Here is a 22,286-nt window from a genome sequence, read left to right on the forward strand (position 1 = left end):
TTTACAGCAGTTAAAGAACAAAAAATATATATATTTGAACAAAGCAGTAAGTCTAAGTATCGCAGTGAAACAGGATAGCCTGTAAGAATTAAAGTTGTTGTCTCTTTCGGCTTTTCCCGGTTAGGGGTCGCCACAGCAGAACTCCGGTCTAATGATTGGCAGTTGATTTTTACTAGCTGAGTTGCCGGCCCTAACGCACAACCTTCAACGAAGGTACGCCCATTCACGCATGTCTCCACAGAAGATACTCTAGCTGAGAATCGAACAGGACAACGTCTTGCTGTGAGGCGACAATGCTACCACAGACCCACCACCGCGGTCCTAAGTGCGTGTCTAAAAGTCTGAAATGAGATATAATGTACTCTCCCATGGGAAGGCATAAACATCTAGCATAAAAAATTAGGAAAATGCAAAGTAAGCAATTATAATTTAAGAATTAAAAATAAAGTATACAAAATGCATAAAACAAATTCTCAAAACTGACTCTCTATGCAGTGTACCTCTAATTCAGGATCTTCCAGGGAAATATCCAGGTCTGCTTCAGATTCTTCATCACAGACCACAGCAGTATCCTGATGCCGTTGAAAAATAGAGACATCATCTTCATCACCACACTAATTAAAAGGAAAAAAGAAAGGTGATTACAAGCATTTTAAGAACGATAGATGTTACCACCCACTGACTGAACTTATTTATTTTAAAATCTGTTTACCAGGAAAGTCTGACTGAGCCAAAAAATGTCATATTTTCAGCGGAGGCCTGGGGAAAAAAGCTCTAATACAAAAAATTAATTTCAAAAGTAATACATAGTATATATTTTGTAGCACTGCTGAAGTGAAAAATTAAGCAATATATATTATAAATCAATTTTGGCATGAGTAGAACATAGTATAAAATTAGAAAGAAAGCATGGGAAGTGAAATTATGCACTACAATATTATTAAAGAATATTGGGGACTTCTATACTATTAACAAGATATGAAAACAAATGACAAATAAAATGGCATGAAATGGAAGTGATAAACAGACTACATGAGTCGCATGTTGAGCAAAATATGCAGGAAAAATAAGCAATGTGATTGTAAGAAGAGACATAAGCATTGTTTAGAGGAGTAGTACTATTGAACTAGTGTAGCAAGTAGAATATTATAAAGAGGATAAAGGGGGAGGAGACGTATAGATAGTAGAGTATTACTGTTGTCCAGTCCAAAATAGACTGGAATGCATAGTGGCTAGTAAGAGAGATGAGGGTAAATAAGAGGGAAGAAAGGAGAAGGACAGATTATGCAGGACTGGTACAAGAGCAGAGCCAGTTGTTGGTGAGGTGTTCTTGGTGGTGATAATAATTGTTTGGGGTATGGACTTCCAGATTTTAACCAGGGAGTCTCCATAGTAATTGCTGGATTGGGTTACTTCTAGCATAACTTTGCTGTTTGTTCTTAGGGATCTTTTGCTACAGTAGGGGTGAGTAGGGTCCTTTAGAGCAGTCAGTTGTTAAGATGGCGAAAAACATTGTGTGTTTAAATTAATTGGTTGAAGGTTAGTAGATGAGGTAGCTGAAGCCATTTTAGTTGGTGAAGTGAGGTGTACTGGTGTGATCTGTAAGGTAGACCAGTTGCAAATTTTGCTCTTTTGTAGTAGTAGAACTGCAGTTTATTTAAGTCTGTTTTTCTATGATTAGTGAATGTAGGAAAGGCATATAGAAGGGAGGAAAGTAAATGAGTATTGGCTATGGATTTTCTGGTGGTGTCGGTGAGAAAAGGCTTGACCCTATAAGAGCAAGCCTAGCTTGATGTGTACCTTTTTGACAGTAATAGGTGTTTATCGATTGTTGTTGATTGTAACACCAAGGACGCCATACTCAAAAAAACACAAAAAACACAATGTAAACTCAGAACTGAAACAAAAGCAGTTCACGGACTCCACTGGCAGCAAACTAGGTTAAGGAACAAACCCAGAAGGTTGAATTGTCACATAAAAACCTTTATTTGCTGAAAATAAAAAAAATCAGGTTAGCACTTTCGTTTAAACCATATGTTAAACTTCATCAGACAGTTGGTAATTTTGAAATCACTTCCTATACAGACTTCCTGTAACACTGATTGGTGAATCAACTCATGAATATTAATAAAATTTAAACACTTCATCTCATGAATATAAAACATATTTTAAAAACCATCTGCCTGCCACTCTTGCTATCAAGCTAATAGTGAACTGTAAATAGAATTCATATTAACTTCTTTTATATATATATATATATATATATATATATATATATATATATACACACACACACACACACACACACAGTAAAACACCACTACTAGAACATTTTTATGTAATAACATACTTCTAAAAATTATATGTTCTATACTCAAATACAGACTATACATAGTTCTGAATGACTTCATGTCTGATTAAAAACATATTGAAGATTAGGTCACTACACCAGTATGAAACGTGCACTCTTTTATATGTAACAAATAAATGCATGTAAATATATATATATATATTCAATAAGTTAAATATTGAATAAATATGTAAAAACTGTAAAATATATATATATATATATATAAAATGTATAAAACATATATACATATATATATATGCAAAATATGTAGATGAAAAATATGCTTGTTAAAAAATATATATACATATATATATATATATATATATATATGTATAATATATCAAAATGTGAATAAAGGTAATACATTTTATTTATTTAGATGCTGCTATCAAACTTTTTTCCCTTTCAAGAGCTTTCAACTTCAACACTGGGGCAATGGAGCTCCGTTCATTCAATCCTGGCCAACTATCTGCCTGTAGGCAGATTTGCCACTTTAGTTCTTTTATTGCTAAAAGGAGCCCACGTGGCTTGTTGTCTTGTACACACACTGAATTTATGGCCATAAAACTGAATTTGTGATCAGTATTGCAATTAATGTGCTTAGCCAAAGCATTATTTAAGTTTTGTTTCTTTACAGCATAATCGTGTTCATAAATCCTGTGTCAGAATTTTCTTTCCGTTTTACCAACATAAAAGCACGGACAGGAAGTGCAAAAATGCCATGTAAACCACTGCTTTAGAAGAACAAGTATATTTATTGTTCGCATAATATGTGGTATTTCTCACTGTAAAGCTGTTGGCTACTTGGATTTTATGACACCATGAACATGCCCCACACTTATTCATTCCCTCTCTATTTTGTATTTTGGTTACTTGTTTCATTTTAAGTACATCTTTAAGGTTAAGCTCTTTCCTATATATAATAGTGGGTTTATCTCCCACATGTTATCTCGTAAGAATCTTCTAGAAATATAGGCCAATTTTTCTCAAAGATGGATCTTAAGGCATGAGCTTCCTTGCTATAAGTAATAACAAGTGCCTTAGAGAAGTCCGATGAAACCTTTTTTGTTCCACTCGGACAAATGTTCTGGAGGTTAGACTCAACAACACCTACCTCTGTGTGGGAATCAGTCAGTTCTAAAATTGTGTGCGGTTTGTCTAATATTGGTTTGAAATGGCCATTCAGTCTCTTTGTTTTAACTTCTACTAATTCATTAACAAGTTGGCCTGGCCATGCCCTTCTAAGAAACATGGAACTTAAGAAATCACACTCATCTAAAAAATCCTCAAAAGTGGTGGTCATCCGGGCTGCTCGAACCAGTTGCCCCTTGACGACTGATCTCTTCTGGTAAAAAGGATGTGAGCTACTGAAACGAAGGAAGGAACTGGAATAGGTTTCCTTCCTAAAAATTCTAGCCACATACCTGTTGTTAACATGATCTTTACGTAAAGAAACATCCAGATAATCAAAAGATTGAGTGCTATACTTCATGGAAGGTGGTGGTTTAATTAATGTGATTTAAACATTCTCCAATTCACTGTTTGTACCTTTCCAAATTACACACATATCATCTTGGAACTGGAGATGTAATCTGATGTAACTTGTCTACCACATAAGGAGTGGTTCTGGCCCAGAAATTGTAGTTATTGGTCATTTGGGCAATCTCTTCTATCTCTCTCAACTTTCTGATTTGAAAGCCTGCATTTGCACTTGTTTCTGTCCTGTAACTAGTCTAGTGCAGATACAGATTCTTAGTGTTAGCACTTAAATTTGCTTATTCATGCTCAGCACTTCAGAACTTGTAAGCACTAAATAAGCTACTAATTACTATAGCACTCAATCTTCCCCATTACCTAGAGGGAAAACAGTTTTTGTACTTACTTTTCTCACTTGCTTAGAGAAAAACAGCTCTTGTACTCACTTTCCTCACTTATCTAAAGGAAAACAGGTTTTTATTCAGGCATGTCCAAGGGTCAGCTCCCAGTGTTCTCTCCTGTCTATCTGATGAATTTGGGCATCTTGAGGCAATGCAGAAATTGTCTCAGGTACACAGACAACCCTCTCCACCTACCACCCAACACTACAACCTGTGAGACATGCACTTATCTAGCCAAACTGGAGGTAAAGCTCTCTCCAACCAAGACTAAACTTGACAGTCATGAGAAGGTAAACATTTGCACCACACCACACTCATCACATAGTCTACCTAAATCTACACCATCAAAATCCACACATAGTAACACAAAAACATTTGCGGAGGCTCTCAATAATAATCTGTCTAAGCAACAGAGACCTCCAAAGCAGAAACGCAAACAACCTACATCCCCCAACAGAACCCAAATGACACACAGCCCACAGACTCAGTGTGCTACTCAACCACAGCCAATGAGGCAAAACAACGTACCCAACACACTAGCCATAGGCGACTCTATAGTCAGGCGCACTGATCTCCCACTCCCCAGGCTAAACAAGGAGAAGGTTACTGTCAGCTGCCTGTCGGGTGCCAGGATCTGCCACATAACCCATGTACTCAGGTCACTCCACAACAAGTACAAATATGACTCTGTCATTGTCCATGTTGGTGTGAATGACCTGAGACTTACCTCCCTGGAATACATGAAAAGAGACATGGAAGAGCTCTCCGATCTTGTAGCCCAGGTAGGTATGACCCTAGCCCTGAGTAGCATTCTGCCATCGCCCAAAATGATACCGCAGTACAAGGACAAAATGATTGACTTCAACAATTGGCTAAGCTTCTGGTGTCATTCTAAGGGGATCCAGTATCTGTCTGCTTGGGATGACATGGTCGACAGACCACAATGCTTTGCCACAGATGGCCTGCACCTGTCGCCCCTGGGATTCCAGATACTGGCTAAGGCTCTTGCTGCCCCTGTAGTGCCTTTTTTAGGCAAGGTTCAAATAACAAATTCACAACCATAACAGGAACAGGCAAGCAAAAACTGAGGGTAATGCTACTCAATGCCAGAAGTCTAAATCTCAAAATGCACTCACTCGAGGCACTCCTTAAAATGGAGAACATCTACATCAGTGCAGTGACTGAGACCTGGTTCAAGGCTCCAGAGAGCACCCCTGCACCATCAGGCTATAACTCATACCACACTTTTCAGCCATGTATATTCATTAAGGATATCCACACCTCCAGGCTAGTTGCTCAGCATAATGCATCCGAGGTTATCCAAGTGCAACTAACTCTGGGCAAAACTGCAATCCAAACTGTAGCTTGCTGCAGATTCCCCACCATGCCCCAGGAGTCCCACTCCTCTTTTCTTGATGTACTGGAAAATATTAGGGTTCAACCAAACACCCTAATAATGGGCAACTTCAACTACCCCACCATTAACTGGGAAAACTACTCGTGTACCAACTCCTTAGCTCAACGCTTTCTGGAATTCATAAACTCCAATGTCCTGAATCAACTTATCCACACCCCCACCAGGGGCAACAATATCCCAGACCTAATCATTACCAACATGAGTGACCGGTGTTCCACACCTGAAGTCAACTCCTCGTTGGTCCGATCCGACCATAAGCTAATCACCCTTGATATCCACATCCCGCCCCCACCCCCATCAAGGAAACCACAGTAAAAAAATTTCTCCAATGCCAACTTCATGCTTAAGACAGAAGTGGTGAACTTCATGACACCCATGCAAATGGAAAATACAGTTACAACTGCTGAATCCTACACAAATGCACTCTATAAGCACTTACACACGAGTGCATGGATCGTGCTATCCCAAACGGAACCAAGATGCTATCCTCCAAAAAAAGGAAGCCAATCAGGTGGTCCCCTGCCATAAGCAAACTGTACAACAGAAGGAAGAAACTGTTGCAAAAGAGTAAAATCCCATGAGTGGAGGAGCTCCCTGGTCAGCCTCAGTAAGAAGCTGAGATCCCTTATAAGATCCGCCAAAGCTAGCTACGAAAACAAAATCACCACTAATTCCAAGGACAACCACAAAGAATTCTATAGCTATGTCAAGAATCTCGATGGCAACACCCAGATCTGCTCTGAGTTACAGCACAAAGGCAAGAAAATTACAGAACCAACCGATATTGCCAACATCCTAGCAGATAGGTTCAGTGCTAACTTTACCACCCTCTCACCCCCTAAAGGGCCCATATCTATACAGGAAGAATGCAGAGTCCCTGTAATCACAACTACGCAGGTAAAAGCTGCACTCAGCATCCATGGGCACGGACAACATCCAATGCTGCGTTTTACATGAACATCAGAACTAACTGGCTCCCCACTTAAGCACCATGTTCAATAATAACCTCGCATCAGGCTTTGTGCCCACTGAATGGCGCACAGCAACAGTTATCCCATTCCACAAAGGGGAGCCACCACTGATCCCGGGAACTATTGACAGCCTGACGAGCCTGGTCTGCAAGGCCATGGAACTCATAAACAAAGACATTGGTAACCTCCAAACTCTGGATCCCACCCAGTTCGGGTTTGTGAAAGGCAGATCATGCCTCTTGAACCTGATCGACTTCTTTGAGGCAGTCACCAAAGCCGTAGATGAGGGTAAGGTGGTTCACGCAGCCTATCTTGACCACGCCAAGGCTTTCAACACCATTCCCCATTCTGGAATTATAGCTAAACTCACTAAACTAGGTATAAATCCCTACATCACAAGATGGGTTGCCAACTGGCTCACTGACAGAACCCACGCTGTAAAAGTTGCAGACTCCAAATCTGACCTCAAAGCAGTGACAAGTGGAGTACCACAGGGTTCCGTCCTGGGACCTCTCCTGTTTGCCATCTACTTCTGTGTTAGCCTGTACTTCAGAGAAGGCTTCTGGCTAATGAAGTTCACAGATGACTGCAAACTAGGAGCCACAGTCAAGTCCCCAAATGATGTGGACATCCTACAGAAGGGCCTCGCTGAGACAGATGCCTGGTGTCAGAGTCATGGCTTCAAGCTCACTGCCAAAAAGTGCAGTGTCATCCCCTTTGGTAAAAATTCTGTACCCATGAACTACCACATAGGCAGCAATCTACTTAACACCGAATGCGTGATAAGAGACCTTGGGACCCAGGTGGACAGTAGTATCTCCTTTGATAGTCACATCGCCACAGTAGTCAGGAAGTCCTTCTATGTGGCACACCTCATCATAAAAGGGTTCTCATCCAGGAAAAAGAGGTCAATGTTCCCCTCTACTCAACACTCATTAGACCCATTATAGAGTACAACGCCCCTTCTGGAATGTACCTCACAAGACATCTGCAGCAGCTGGGAAGGCCACAGAAGTACCTCACAAAGAGGATTACTGGCCTCAAACAAATGTCCTACACTGACCACCTCAAAAAACTCCGGCTTTACTCCGTAGCTTATCGTCTACTCCGAGGTGATCTCTTCCTAACATATAAAACTAAGTCAAAACCAGAGCTGTTGGACATGCTACACCTAAATAAATCCCAATCCCTCCGAGCTACACGCTCTAGGGACCTAAACCTTGTCACCACAATAAACAGGACATGCTGGAGATTCCTGTCCCAGTGACTTCCCATTCTCTGGAACAGGCTACCCATCTATGTCAAGCAAAGTTCTTCATTAACACTCCAAGAAAAATCTTGATGAGTGGATGGGAAATAGGAAATACATGCCGGGGATCACTTCTGTGTCTCTGCTCGACAGTGGCACAGGAAAATAACTTTCTTGGGTGGCGTAAGACAGGGAACCTTGTTGGCTAGGCTTACTTAGGCCCTTGGGCCGATAGCCTATTACCTACCTATGAACCTATGTTTGGCTAATACCTAGACAGGAAGACAAACTTTTTCTCCCAATATGCCATTGCAATATTGGTGAAAGCTCCACCACATGGCGACCCCATGGCCACCCCTCTACTCTGCAGGTAGTAGTAGTTGTCAAAAGAGATAAAGTTGTTACTGAGAATCAATTCTAAGAGTTCTAAAATTAAAGTGATAGCGTCATGAGCTACCTTGGGCTCAAACAGCATCTCATTCACCCACTCCAAGCCAATGTCTTGTGGGATGACGGAATAAAGATCTTTAACGTCAATAGTTATTAGAGTGTCATTTGGCATCATAGGGAATTTCATGAACGTGTGCTAAAAAGCTCCACAAATCCTTGCATATCTGTTGTTCTTTCTCTATAATTTTCTTTAGTTTGTAATCTAAATATTGTGCACAGGATGAAGTGATGGAATCCCTACCATCAACAAGAGGTCTCATGGGAGGGTTAGAGGATTTTCGGGATGCCGAAGAACACAGGTACTCTAGGTGTAATAATATTTAACTAATTGTAAAGGTGAATGTCAATTCTCCTTTCCATGAAAATGTCGCTCAGTTGTGAGTGAATCTTCCTATATGCACCATTCAATTTGTTTAATGAGACTTTTTTGTATGAGTCAGCATCCAAGATCTCCTGCTTTAAAAACTGAAAATTGCTGTAGAGTCTTGTGCTGGTTTTCTCTTCTGATGTTTAACATGTGAATGATGCATATTAAAATGTCTACTTTATTATTTAAAGCCTGTAGCTTTGAAAATGTTGCATCCTATTGGTGTGGGGTTTATTCTTTCAACTTCCACAAACTGCAGCATATCAAGCCACTTCACCATCCAATATTTCCATGTCACACCAAAAATTAGCTTTCATACATAGTAAGCATTAACTGGTAAAATAAAAGAACTTTTTTTTTCCTCTCAACTGCTGCCTGCATATATCCCATGGGCCTCTGTTACAGGAGGTGTAAGGTAAAACAGTGAAAACTCTTACTTGGCTGGGGTTTTCTTGCAGTATATGGATACACAATACATACATACATACATATGTATAGGTTTATAATCAAAAAGCCAAATAGAGATGATCTGAAAAAGGACAATTGAAAGATGTATGTTTGATTGTTCTTGTTGCTGAACGCTCCATGTTTGAAAGCTCATATCAGCAAATGCTACTGTTCATTCTCCGATATGAACTCAAAGTACTGCAGAGAGATCGCGGTATAGTGTGGTTTGGGACATTCATCCCTTTCCTCACTGTAGTGCAATCTCGGAGTTGGAATATATAGTCAGCAGGGGGGTGTGGGGGTGCAGGGGGGCTTGCCCCCTGCAACAACATGACATCACATGCTCTGTTCGACAAAAGGCTTCATGAGTAGTACGTAGGAGTTCTGGAAGAGAGGGAGCAGAGCATATGAGAGAGTCGTCGTCTGCATATTGGACTATGTTTGCATGTTTGGTTGCTGGGTGCAGTATGTTGGTGAAAATGATGAAAAGTAGTGGCCCAAGTACTGACCCTTGCAGTACACAGGCAGAGAAAAGTAGCAGAGGGAGAAGTTCACCTTGCCACTTTGCTGCCTGTTGTTGGTCAGATAGATAGCAATGAAACCAGTGGAGGGATGTTTGGGAAAGGTCATTACAGCAGAGTGCTCCTCCAGGCGTCTTCTGCAGTTAACCCCTACTGCTCCTCTAGGCGTCAAATATGGATTGTTCATATTTGCATTAATAATTCCAAAACCATGTTACTTACAAGGTATATTTTGTCTTGAACCATATGTGATGGCAAACACAACTCTATTGATATATGACCTCTTTCAATGAGAGTTTTCTAGAACTGTAAGGTGATAACTTAGTTTTTAAAGGCTTAAGCCACGCCCACTTGGGGTTAAAGTTGCACACTCAAAAGAGCTGCTCCAGAGTGAATGAGGAGGCTAGCTCATTGAGCAGTTTCTAGTGTAAAACAGTACTGAAGGCTTTTGACATATCAAGAAAGATGGTGGATGGAAGGTGACCATTTGGTTAATTGAGTTGATAAAACTGGCAAGGGCAGTGGTGCTACTATGCTTGGGTCTAAAACCATGTTGGGATGCAGATAGGTTATTTTTATTAGATAGTTGAGTAGTTGAGAGTGGATGCATTTTTCAAGAATTATCAGAAGGAAACATTTCAAGACAGCAGAACTCTTCAAATTTCTCCAGTATATTGACAAATCATAGCAATCAATACCTTAACTCACCAGCTAGCAATAAAGCTTACTTATTTTCGTCTACAAATAATGAAATTAAAATGCGTTACATCCATTCCATATTTGAACAATTTCTTTCCAAATATTTAAAAACTCATCATTCCCACAAACAATGTTTTGTCAGGATCTCAGAAGCTCCATAAACAGCAAATTATCTACCCTGCTATGTACATGATACTTATATGCTATGTTATTTCATTACATATTCTTGATTGCAGAAGCAGACAATAAGCCTATCTAATCTGTCCTTCCATGGACAACCACACTCCAAACATTTTATTTTTCTAGAGTGTATATTTCTCAGTACAAAACGGAATCTCTAAATTGGGTAATCTTAAAGTACTTGGTTAAGTTGCTGGTCTCCTTGGGTCTCTAAATAAATCAAGTAATGGATATCGCCAAATTGAAAAGTGAAAGCAGTTCGATACTAGTTCCAGTGTACTGAAGTGTGAAGGCATCATTTACCGACTACTGATGGAAAAAATGGGGAACACAGATGAATTTATGCATTTTTACTTATAAAGTGAGTCACAAGTTTGAGAAAGGAGGCCATGCTACTTTTCCAACCACTGAATAAAGACCCCAAACAATAGTTACATGTTACTGAAGTAACACACAGTTTCAGAGTGCTAAGAATCACTACTGAATCTGACAAGCTTGTTTGCTGCAAACCTGAAATTACTAGAAAGGCCTAGAAATGAGGATGCAGAATTACTGCACCAGCAACAAGTAGCTGCGGGACCAGCTAAATGTCAAATATTTGAGATTTGGGATAAGGCAGTGAAGATAGTGAAACAAGACGAGCAGGTAGAAAGATAATTGACTATAATGGTTGATAATGCAAGGAGAAGAAATCTGAGACTGTCTGGAGATTTGCAAGGTGAATAAGAGAGACAATGAATTACATGAGGACCAAGACAACAGAATGGACAGTTTTTACAAACAATGTTTTAGGGACTGTAATGGTGAAACATTGCCAAAACCAGAATCAGATGTCAAAATCAAGAAGCCTAGGCCTATAATGATACTTTTAACAGGTCATAAAAAGGATCAAGTACTTTGGCAATTGCGGCAACCTTACACAGTTATCTGTGGCAGACCAACTTGTATTCAGCATGTCTATTGCACGTTTTTTTCAGCCACTGCTCCTTAACCCCTAAACCTTCCTCCTCTACTACACTTGACTCATTTATTCTACCAGGTCTGAAGGCCCAGCTTACCAATTCTACTTACACTAGGCCTGGAAGTGAGGGCCGAGCATCTAAGAGTGGTGACAACATACCCAAGGATGTGAACTAGCCCCAAGTCCTTCTCCTGTTTACGAATATCATCATCAAGCTGAGTGAGCAATGAGGAGCAGCCTGAGGATGTCTCCACCTTGGACCCATGAAGCAGCCACACCTGCTTTATCCTCCTGTCCCCCAGCCCAGCATTTTCTCTGAACTCTGGCCTCCACCAAATCTCCACTAAAGAAATGCCCAACACTCCAACCCCCACCCCCACCCCCATCAATGGCCACATCCCCACTCCCCACCAACACCATCAACTGCTTAAGCCATTAATCAAACTCGGGTCATCTGGTCCATAGTCAGGGCTTTGTCCATCTACACCACTGGTGCACACTAGCATGACTATTCCAAAATAACATTGAAATACTGTTTGTGATTTGTGAAAGCAATAAAAGAATACAAGTGAAGACATTTAAATAAAACCACTCACACTTCCAGATACTCTGGAAGCATTGTTGATTGGTAGTATCTGGAATTTTTGAAAATCCTGATGAAGAAACTGCAACAATAAGGGAACTACCACTGAGGTTAGCACAGAAGTAGGTTCAGCAAAAGGTAACAGGAGCTGTTAATACCAAGGGGTAGTAATAATACTAGAGAAACAGATAATGAGAGGAAACAGATTGTAGATTTGGTTAAGAGGTGTGTTGAAACCTAGCAGCAAGTTGGCCCTACTTGAATTGTACAGACTATGTAACATAATTCTTTTCAAGTAAACTGTTCACTACACTGTCAGGGAGGGGTAAAACTGTTGTACTTGACTGGTAAGCAATTATTTTTCCTATTTAAAGGAGGAACAAGATTAGCAGTATACCTGCGAGCAAGTACCTGCATTACACACGTTCTGAGGTAGTATTTACTGAGACTGCTTACATATTATTGAATATAGTGAAGTATTAACCATATAACACTGATAATGCTGAAATGACTTATGTTGACTTATTAAACACAGAACTCAGCAATTCTTTGGATTGAGCAAAACAAGTTTTTAATCATCTTTACTGAATCATTTATGACACAAGCAATCATACATTTATATAACTGAAAACAAACCGTACTGACATATTCTTAGTTCCAAACATTATACATCACATACAATCTTCTATACAGTTATTGTCAACCCAGCATTACATAGCTCACTCAACTCCTGCCTTCCCTTAAACATTATTCCTCCTCCAAAACATTATTCTGCATGCATTGTTCCCACAATGCCCATTTTTGTTTTCAATGTAATTTGTTCCTACCCTTTTCTAAAGATCCCACTTCCAAGTTCGTTTATCTCTGTTACTATATTCACTACTTCAAATATGGTTGGTTTAGACTTTGATTTCCATTTTCTAGTAATTGTTTTTTTGTTTTTTTTTTTTGGCAGCCATCAGAATTAAACTTAGCTGGGCCTTACCATGTCTAGGCAATTCAGATCCTGTATCTCAGCTTAAAAAAAAATCCTTGGTTAACACCAATTTGCTCACTCAGTACTTCTGATAGAGTAATCTATAGAGAATTTTTAGTCTGCAAACTCATTACACACTCAAAAAATATGTTCCCAATTAATTCTTCCCCATCAGACCTCCAACATTTGCAATCTAGCCGAGGAAAAATTCTTTGGAGTCTACTTGGGGTATAAAAATATCTATGCAAACACTTACAAGCAAAAATGCTAAATCTTCTAGACTTTGTTGCATATTTGGGAGCCGTACATATGTCCTCCCATTGTTTCAATGGAAATTGCTTATCCAGCCCCTCTTCCCAGTCTTTTCTACCCTCCTCTGACCGATTCTTATAGTTATCAGGCAGTATTTTATATGCCCTACTAATTAACAGCAGCTTCTGTTCGAAATTAAAGTAAAAACTCTACCAGAGCTGGCCTTTCACTTAGAATTCCCCTATCCCTTTTGTCTTTGCCTAAACTCTAACATCAATCCTTGATAAGAAAGGCAGTCTCTTGCCTGCAGTCCAAATGTATTCTTGACCTCTTTTCTGTTACCTCTCCCTCTCTATGTTTTTAAAGTTTTTTTTAAATAAGTTTTAAAGTTTGCTATTTTTTCTTTTACTTGGTTAACTAGTACTTGCATTTATCAGGCATCTCAATGATTGATATTCATTGAGATTGTTTAGAAACTGTGAAGTATAATTATATATACCAGATAATATAGGTATGAACTGAAGTGCAGTGCTGTATTACTAATCAAATAATGATGCAGTTTCATGAACTGAATGTGTAATGCAGAACACAATGAATATTAACTAAAAGGAAAAGGCAACATTACAATATAAAAATTTTGTTATAAAATACAAACAAGTTTTCGGTTTCCCTTTTCTTTTATGAAAGCTGTGTATACTGCAAGGAAATTTGATTGGAACTAATGAGTTGTTTAGAAAAAAAAGTTAGGTACTCACCATAATGTTCCATCTGAGTTGTTGTTTTTCATTGGTCTTCAACCTGTGGGATCTGGATCCGGCACAGATCTGACTTGGCCACATACTCCAGCATCAGATCCAAGCTCCAAGCTCCTCCTCTACCCATAATGCCCCTGTCTCCCTCCACCCCTCAGATCGAATTTGCTGCAGCACTGCAACCTAGCCCGTATGTCTATGAACCTGGCATTACTCACAAAGCTTATCAAGAAAGGAACTAGCCAGAATTAAGAGGCTTACATCCGGTCTACTACACAGCCCACATGAGGCAGGGGGAAGAAGGGAGGGACAGTTGAAGACAAATGAAAAGCAACAACTCAGATGGAACGTTATGGTGAGTACATACGTTTTTTATCTCAAGTTGTTGTTTTCATTTGGTCTTCAACCTGTGGGACAGAGTCCTCAGCTACCAAAAAATCCTGGGAGATCCTCATGGAAGGATGTTCCAGAGCACAGCTGAGCCAAAGGATGCCCTGCCCCTGGAAAGAAGGCCCAATTTATAATGGAAGAAAAATATGTGCGATGACGGCCAGGTAGCTGCAGAGCAGATATCATCTATGGAAATCCTGGACCAAAAGGCTGCAGAAGTAGCAACAGACCTAGTGGAAAGCACCCAGACATGCCCTGGTGGAGATAACCCTTTTGCTCGCTAGGCTAATGAAAAGTACTCTGAAATCCATCAAGCAATAGTAACTTTAGAGACAGACTTTCCCAAGAAGGGTTTACAAAAGGAAACCAAGTTGATGAGATTTACGAAAGAATTTTGTTCTATGCAAATAGAAATGCAGCCACCTGTGAGAACATTAAGCAGGTGTGATTTGTACTCTCCTTTATTTTGGAAATTTGGAAAGAAAACTGGCAGACTGATGCCACTGTGGGAAGGAATAATGGATTTGTTTGCAGGGATACCCTGTCTTTATAAAATACCATATAAGGGGACTTGACAGACAAGGCTTGGATCTCCGAAACTCTCTTGGCTGAGGTAACTGCAACCAAAAAGGCAGTCTTCCAAGTGAAGAACTGCAACTCAGCAGTAGCTGCTGGTTCAAAGGGTGGAGAAACCAGCGCTTGTAGCACCAATGTGAGATCCCATGGGGGCGTCGGGTCCTTAACTGGAGGTCTAAGGAGAAAGGTACCTTTCAAAAAGGCCTTACAAAAGCTTGGACGAAGCCAAAGAAGCTGAATTCCCACCTATGTGAAAATTAGACATCACTGCCAATTGAACCTTTACCATAGAAAAACTAGCACCATGATTAAAAATATCCGCCAAAAAAAAAATCAAAAATGGCAGGAACTGGTGCAGTAAAAGGATCCAGATCACGCTAAGCCCAGATCGAGAAACATTTCCACTTACTCAAGTAAATCTTCCTGGTAGAAGATTTGTGAGCCAGTGCCAAAATCTTTTTAACAAAAGAAGACAGACTGAGACTCCAAACTATCAAGGGAACTGGAGCAGTCAAGCCGTGAGCTTCAGGCTGATTAAGTCTGGATGAGGGATCCCTGATGGATGTGTAAATCAGATTTGGAACTGGATCTAGCAACTAAGGAGGACAAACTGCAAGAAACCACAGACGGGAACCAAAAATTGGCGAGGCCAGAAAGGGGCAATGAGGATCACTGAGCTTCCCAGCTGTCGAGCTTTCTGAATGAATTTGCATATCAGAGGCAGCAGAGTGAAGGCATATAGTAGACCGGAGGGCCAAGCATGGACTAGACCAGAGGGCCAAGCATGGACTAGACCAGAGGGCCAAGCATGGACTAGACCAGAGGGCCAAGCATGGACTAGACCAGAGGGCCAAGCATGGACTAGACCAGAGGGCCAAGCATGGACTAGACCAGAGGGCCAAGCATGGACTAGACCAGAGGGCCAAGCATGGACTTGAGTGTCTCTGGGGGGCTCCCCGGATGGGGGTTCAGAGCAAAATACTCACTGTACTTCACGTTGTAAGGGGAGGTGAAGAGATTGCAACAAGGACGTTGGAAGGAGAGGTGAAGAGATTGCAACAAGGCTGACACCACTTAGAAAGATCTGTTCCGCTACTGAATGATTCAGAGACCACTCATAAGGCATCAGAAACAGATCTGCTGAACCTGTCTGCTACTATGTTGGACCTCCCCGGAATGTGCTTTGCCACCAGAAAACAGCCGGAGGAAATCGCCCACTACCACAATCTCATGGCTTCGCGACAAAGGGGATAATACCTGGTCTCCCCTCTGTTTGTTGATGTACCAGACTACTGACATATTGCCCGCCTGGATGACAAATGTCCCTTGAGAAAGACAGGCATGTAGAGCTTGCAACATCAAAAGCACTGCCCTCATCTCCAGGACACTGATATGCAGATGTGTCTCCAGGGAAGACCATGTGCCTTGGACCGTCCTTCCCATGCAATGCCTCCCCACATTACCCTAGCAGGGAAGTGTCCATGGTCACTGTGATCGCAGGGGAGGGAAGAATGAACGGACGACCCAGAAGAAGGTCTGGGGATTGAAGCCACCAAAGAAGAGAATCCTTGCAAACCCGAGATAATCGAACCGATATGATAAGGGAAGGTCTAGCAAGGACCACTAAACCATCAGAGTTCATGGCAGGACCCTCATATGAAGGCATGCAGTTACAATGAGAGAGATTGTGGCCACCATGGACCCCAATGCACAAAGAACTGAATCTGCTAAGGGACGTTTGGCTTTGAAGGATGTAAGAGACATGATGTCGAAGAGATAACAGTCTGTCCAGAGGAAGAAACACCTTGCCTTGAATAGTGTCCATACGAGCCTCAATAAAGTAGAGAACCTGCACTGGTGCCAAATGGAGCTCGAGGAGGTTTATGGTTATGCTCAGATGGTGAACGGTCTGGGGAAGAAGATCCCTGGCTTGACAGTCAATACCTGGAGGGAGCAGAAAGGAGCCAATCGTCCAGGTACAGGAAGATCTGAAACCCCTACAGCCGCAGGTGAGCCGCCACTACTGCCATCACTTTGGTGAACATCCCGGGAGTGGTGGTGAACCCAAAGGGGAGCGCTCTGAACTGAAAATTGCTGGCTCCCAGCCAGAAGCAAAGGAACCTCCGAGAGCACCCGTTCATCTTAATGTGGTAGTACACGTCCTGGAGATCCACTGAGAACATCCAGTCATTTATCTGCAGGAAGGGCAGAAAGGATTGAAGGGTGACCATATGGAATTTCATCTTGGCAACTGACAGGTTTAGATTTGAAAGATCCAGAATGGGTCTTAAGTCCCCCGTTTTCTTTGGCACGAAAAAGAACCTGGAATAGATGCCTGATCCAGACTGGTCTGGAGGGACGGGGGTGGATGACTCATTTTTCAAGCAGCCTGGAAATTTCTATGGCTGCCTGCTCCTGCTGCGGGGGTGGGATGTCCAGGACATGTTTGGGAGGGACTGGGGGTTGAAGAAAGGGGATCGAGTAGCCTCTACATATTATCTGCAAAACCCAATGATCGTCACTGATAGACTCCCAGGCTGTTGGGTGCACAAAAAGATGTCCCCCAACTGCCTCCACAGACGAGCAGTCGGGCAACCCTTCAAGGCTGCTGCGAGGGTCTGTCTGGGAAGGGATCCCTAGACCCTTGATTCCTTGGACCCCCTCTGCCACGAGGGTGGCATCTGTCATATCCCCCTCTGCCTCTGGAGGAAGGCAAGTCCTGGATGTTGTGGGAAGAGCCTTAAGATTTCCCGAACCGCATTTTCTTCATCTCACACTGATTCCTAGAGAAGGATCATTGCAGGGTTAAGAAGCGAATCCCGATGGCAGAAAAGGTCTTCCCATCTTTCTCACTCTGGAAGGTGTCTCAACAGTCTTGCCAAAAAGAGTGGAACCATCATAGGGGGCACTCGTAAATGATGCCTTGAAGGGCTCTGAGAAAGCACAAAGCCAGAGCCAGGAGGGAAGCCTGATGGTTATGCCTGTTCTAGCAACCCTAGAGGCACCTTCCGTAGCGTGTGACAGGAGCCTCATGGAAGTATTAGATATTGAAGTAAGGGTGGCCATACGGAAGAACACCTTTTTCTGCTCAGCCAATATGGACCCTGGGGCAGATTCAGTGACCTCTATGACCAGGTCCCGCTACAGTCTGATAACATGTGCCATTTAGTTCAGCACACGCAATGCAAATGTAGCTGAAGTGTAAGCCCGCTTTCCGAAACAGTCCATAGTCCACAACTCTTGGTCTGGAGGATGGACCATTTAGCTCTCCACAGTAAGCTCTTTCTTGGTGGCCACCGCAATGACCATTGCATTGACCAGGGATGCCTTCAACCAATGTTGCCTATCCAATGGAGCATCGAGTATTTTGTCCCGACACTTTGGGATCGGCTCAACCATGTCCAGTTCCTTCCATGCCTAGATGAAATTAAATCCACAAGGGGATCCATGGGTGGGGACATCCAGGAGGTAGAAGGTCCTGTGCCAAATGCCTCCAGGAACACAGACTCATCTGGTTTGGATTTTTGGGTAGACCACCCTTCTTATCGGTGCAGGATGTCTAGGATGTCTCAAAGAAGACATTATCTGGGGGTGATCGGAAGGAACCCTCCCCTTCCTCCAAGTCTGTGTCTTCCATGAGGGACTCTGGTGGGGAGTCCAAGTGCCTCCTCTTGCACATGTGTTTCCGAGGGAGCTCCTTGGGGGGATTTCTGGGTAGAACTTGGGAACCTCTTGGGGGATAATGACAACAGGGCAGGATGGTAGACTCTGGCCTAGAAAGAGGGAGCCAGAACGGACTCAGAGGATGACGATGTCAAGGATCTCGATGGAGCCGAGAGGACCCTCTCCAACACATCGAAAGCAGAGGGCAAATGAATCCCCGAAGCAGGGGTGAGCAGGACCGGATCGGCTTCCATCTGCAGAGCAGCTGCAGCCAAGCGTCCAGGTGGGAACGGCCGACTCCGAAAACCTCGAAGTCAACGCCATCCCCTCAGATCCAACACCAGGGCTACAGCTCACAGTCCGTCGGCTCTGAAAACATTGGAGCCGAACCATACAGGGCAATGGTCAGTGTCAAGGTACCGCCAACCACTGGCACTAACCCCTCAACACCGGGAAACTTCGAACCAAATGACTCAGAAACCGGAAGGGCGGATTGGAGAAGGAACAATGGGAAGGAAAACAGATTGAATGCTCCCAGCCCTGGACGGATAAGGAGCAGGCAAGACTCCCATCTGAATCTGGGTCCAAATAACCTCCGCATCATCCCGTCCCCCTCAGCTTCAGAAAGGCTGCGAGAGGACTGGATGGAAGAAGCCACCGATCTGGGTGTGGAGTGGCTCCGAGGTGAGGCAGAGAAGGGGGAACAAGCCCGGGAAATCTCTGGCTATGGAGAAAAATGAGGATTCTGAACTCATGGAGAGCCCTGGGTTGGATCTGGCCGAGACTTGACCAGGGTCTCGACCACCTCCTGGGCCTGCCACATTCCTTGGGACCTGTCTTTTCGCCGTCCACGGACTTCTTGGTGGGAGGTTGAGTCCCAGAAGCCAGGGCAGAGGAAGAAGTAGAAGCCTCCAAAGGGAGGAGGCTCTTCAGAATTAACTTATTCCTCCTGTTGATCAAGGCGTGGGGATTGAAACTCGGGGAGATCAAACAGGAGGAATCTAGGTGTTCTGCATCCAGACAAACAACGCACACAGTGTGGTCATCAGAAGGGGGAAGCTTATGGCTACACTCAGTACATTTCCTAACGCCTAGCTTAGGAGATTTGGCCATGGCTAGAGGAAAGCTACACTCCACCACAAATAGAGAAAAGAAAAGAGAAGCAGAAAAGAGAAAGAGAGAGAAGCAACATTTTTTTTTTTTAAGAAACCGAAGCGAAATGCACAGGGATAGGGGGAAAAAGAAAGTTAGAAAAATCTTACCAAAAAAAATCTACTCTTGCTTTAAAGGGAGCTTGGAGCTGTAAAGGGAGACAGGGACATTATGGGTAGGGGAGGAGCTTGGACACAATGCTGGAGTATGTGGCTGAGTCAGATCTGTGCTAGATCTGGGTCCCACAGATTGAAGACAAATGAAAACAACTTCAGATCCGCAGTTAGGGTAGGGTATAACCATATGCAAGTAGTAATTCAGTTTTGAACAAAAATGATCAGTACCGATCACATGATGGAGCAATTTTACAATTTGAATACACATGATGGAGCAATTTTACAATTTGAATACACAGTTTTGAATACAGAGCGCAAGATATAGCCAATTATACAATGACCCCCCCCATTAATATTCCAAAATGTGCAAGCTGATTGGTCAGCGTGCCCGTTTTAAATCCAACTTATACTAATGGAAAAAGGTCTGGTTGCTGGGACTTTTTCCATTAGTATAAGTCTTTACTTTTTTGTTGGGCAGCAACGGAGAATGAAGAGCTCCGTTGCTGTAATCTGGCTATGCTAAACCAGTTTAACATAGCGAGATATCTTAAAAAAAAAGCAACAGAGATCTTCCTTTCTCCGTTCCTTGTTTTAAAGCAGTCTCGCTATGTTAAACTTGTTTAACATAGCGAGACCACTTTAAAAAAGGGAACAGAGATCTTCCTTTCTCCGTTGCTTCCTCTACACACAGCTCTGATGTACTGCGTAAGCATAAACATGCACAGTACATCAGAACTGCTCCAGGATACCGGATAGCTGCGGAAGGGCAGCACGAAGGCATTATACAATGCCATTATTTAAGAAAAGTAAGTATTTTTTTCTTAAATAATGTCATTGTGTAATGGCAATAACCCACTTCTGGGTGTGGGTAATGCTGGATTTACCCACGGTTGTCTTTGTTTGGCCACTAGAGCTTCACCCTTGTGACCAAACCACACCAACCGTGGGTAAATCCAGCATTACCCACACCAATGCGTGGGTTATTGCTCAAGTATTAACCATGACAAACTGCAAAATTGTGTTATGTAATAAATGCAATTGTTCTGCTCCATTCGTGGATATTATATATACTAAGAGGATATTTTTTCTAGTTGCTTTTTCTCCCTGTGCCTGCCAAAATTCAGGCCTTTCCCAACTAACTCTGCCCATTCATTCCTTTGCACTAGGGAAATGTTCCAGTACAGTATGAGAACAAGATCAGTCTGGAGGTGCTGTCATACAGGCAGGCATGACAGAGATGCTTGTTCAGTCATTAAAATCCCAATGAGAACATTTGTATGGCTTAACCACCAAATCCAGGGTGGTGGGACAAGATACCAACAACCACTAGGACCCACAATGCCTTCCCCAGTATGAGTGCACACTTTGATACACTTGATAATTAAGGCTAGCAGGTGGTCGCTTATTGAGCAGAAAGCCCAACCCAAAGATGTTTACCACAATGCTGCCCTTCCTCTCAGGGAATGTGGCCTTGTATGTCCTGCTATACCCCATTCTCCTCAAAGGTGGTAGCATTCATCCTCCCCTGTCAACTCCATCAAACACCCAAGTGACTCACTGAACCAGGGTAATCTGAGCTGTACTCAGGGTTTTACCTCCCCCAGTATTACTGATAGGACATTTGACCGATACTATATATAATATTAAAAAGCAAATGTTGCTTAACTGATGTCATAGATAGTTGTAGACATAATGCAGAAAATTATGAAGGGTTAACGATATAATACACTTACTGTAGTGATGTGAAACAGTATAATTTAGTTATGAAAATAATAGGATATTAAGGTGATTACACAATTTACTGTAACTGTGTCTATATATATATATATATATATATATATATATATATATATATATAGATAGATAGATATAGACAGATATATAGATATATATATAGTAAAAGTGTAATTCTTGACAACGGCTTACAGACAGCACCCCATCCCTGACTGTCATTGCTGTAAGAGATCTTGGCATCTCTATAAACAAATCCTGAACATCATATAGCAACAGTAGTCAGGAAATCCTTCTACTTAGCCTGATTTAAAACTAAAGGCATCTCATCCAGGGTTAGAGGAGGCTGTCATTCTTCTATACTCTGCCCTGAGCAGACCAGTTATAGAACATAATGCTCCTTTTTGTATGCATCTATTTAAACGTATCACACAGTTAGAAAGGCACCAAAGGTTCTTAACTAAAAAGATCACTGGTCTATAGACCCTCAGCTACCAAGACAGGTTTGAAGTTATATTCCCATACTAATCTCTTACAGATTACTGTACAGTGTTTAACATTTAGCCTTACATGCAATCAAGGACCCAAATTTCCTTGATCTCCCAC

The 22,286-nt window shown here is 42.1% G+C and overlaps 1 protein-coding gene across 1 annotated transcript in view; it reads right to left on the minus strand.

Moving 5' to 3' along the window:
- The window catches only part of LOC122816492 (dynein axonemal assembly factor 8-like), a 3,534,829-nt gene that overhangs the window by 3,329,090 nt on the left and 183,453 nt on the right, over nt 1-22,286 (minus strand). Inside the window, exon 2 of the mRNA XM_044089323.1 lies at nt 501-614. Within this exon, the coding sequence (XP_043945258.1) occupies nt 501-614 (114 nt within the window). The remainder of the gene's footprint in view (nt 1-500; nt 615-22,286) is intronic.

The sequence above is a fragment of the Protopterus annectens genome, chromosome 12.part0 (genome assembly GCF_019279795.1).
Source record: "Protopterus annectens isolate FY-2018-M chromosome 12.part0, PAN1.0, whole genome shotgun sequence".
Classification (NCBI taxonomy): domain Eukaryota; kingdom Metazoa; phylum Chordata; order Ceratodontiformes; family Protopteridae; genus Protopterus; species Protopterus annectens.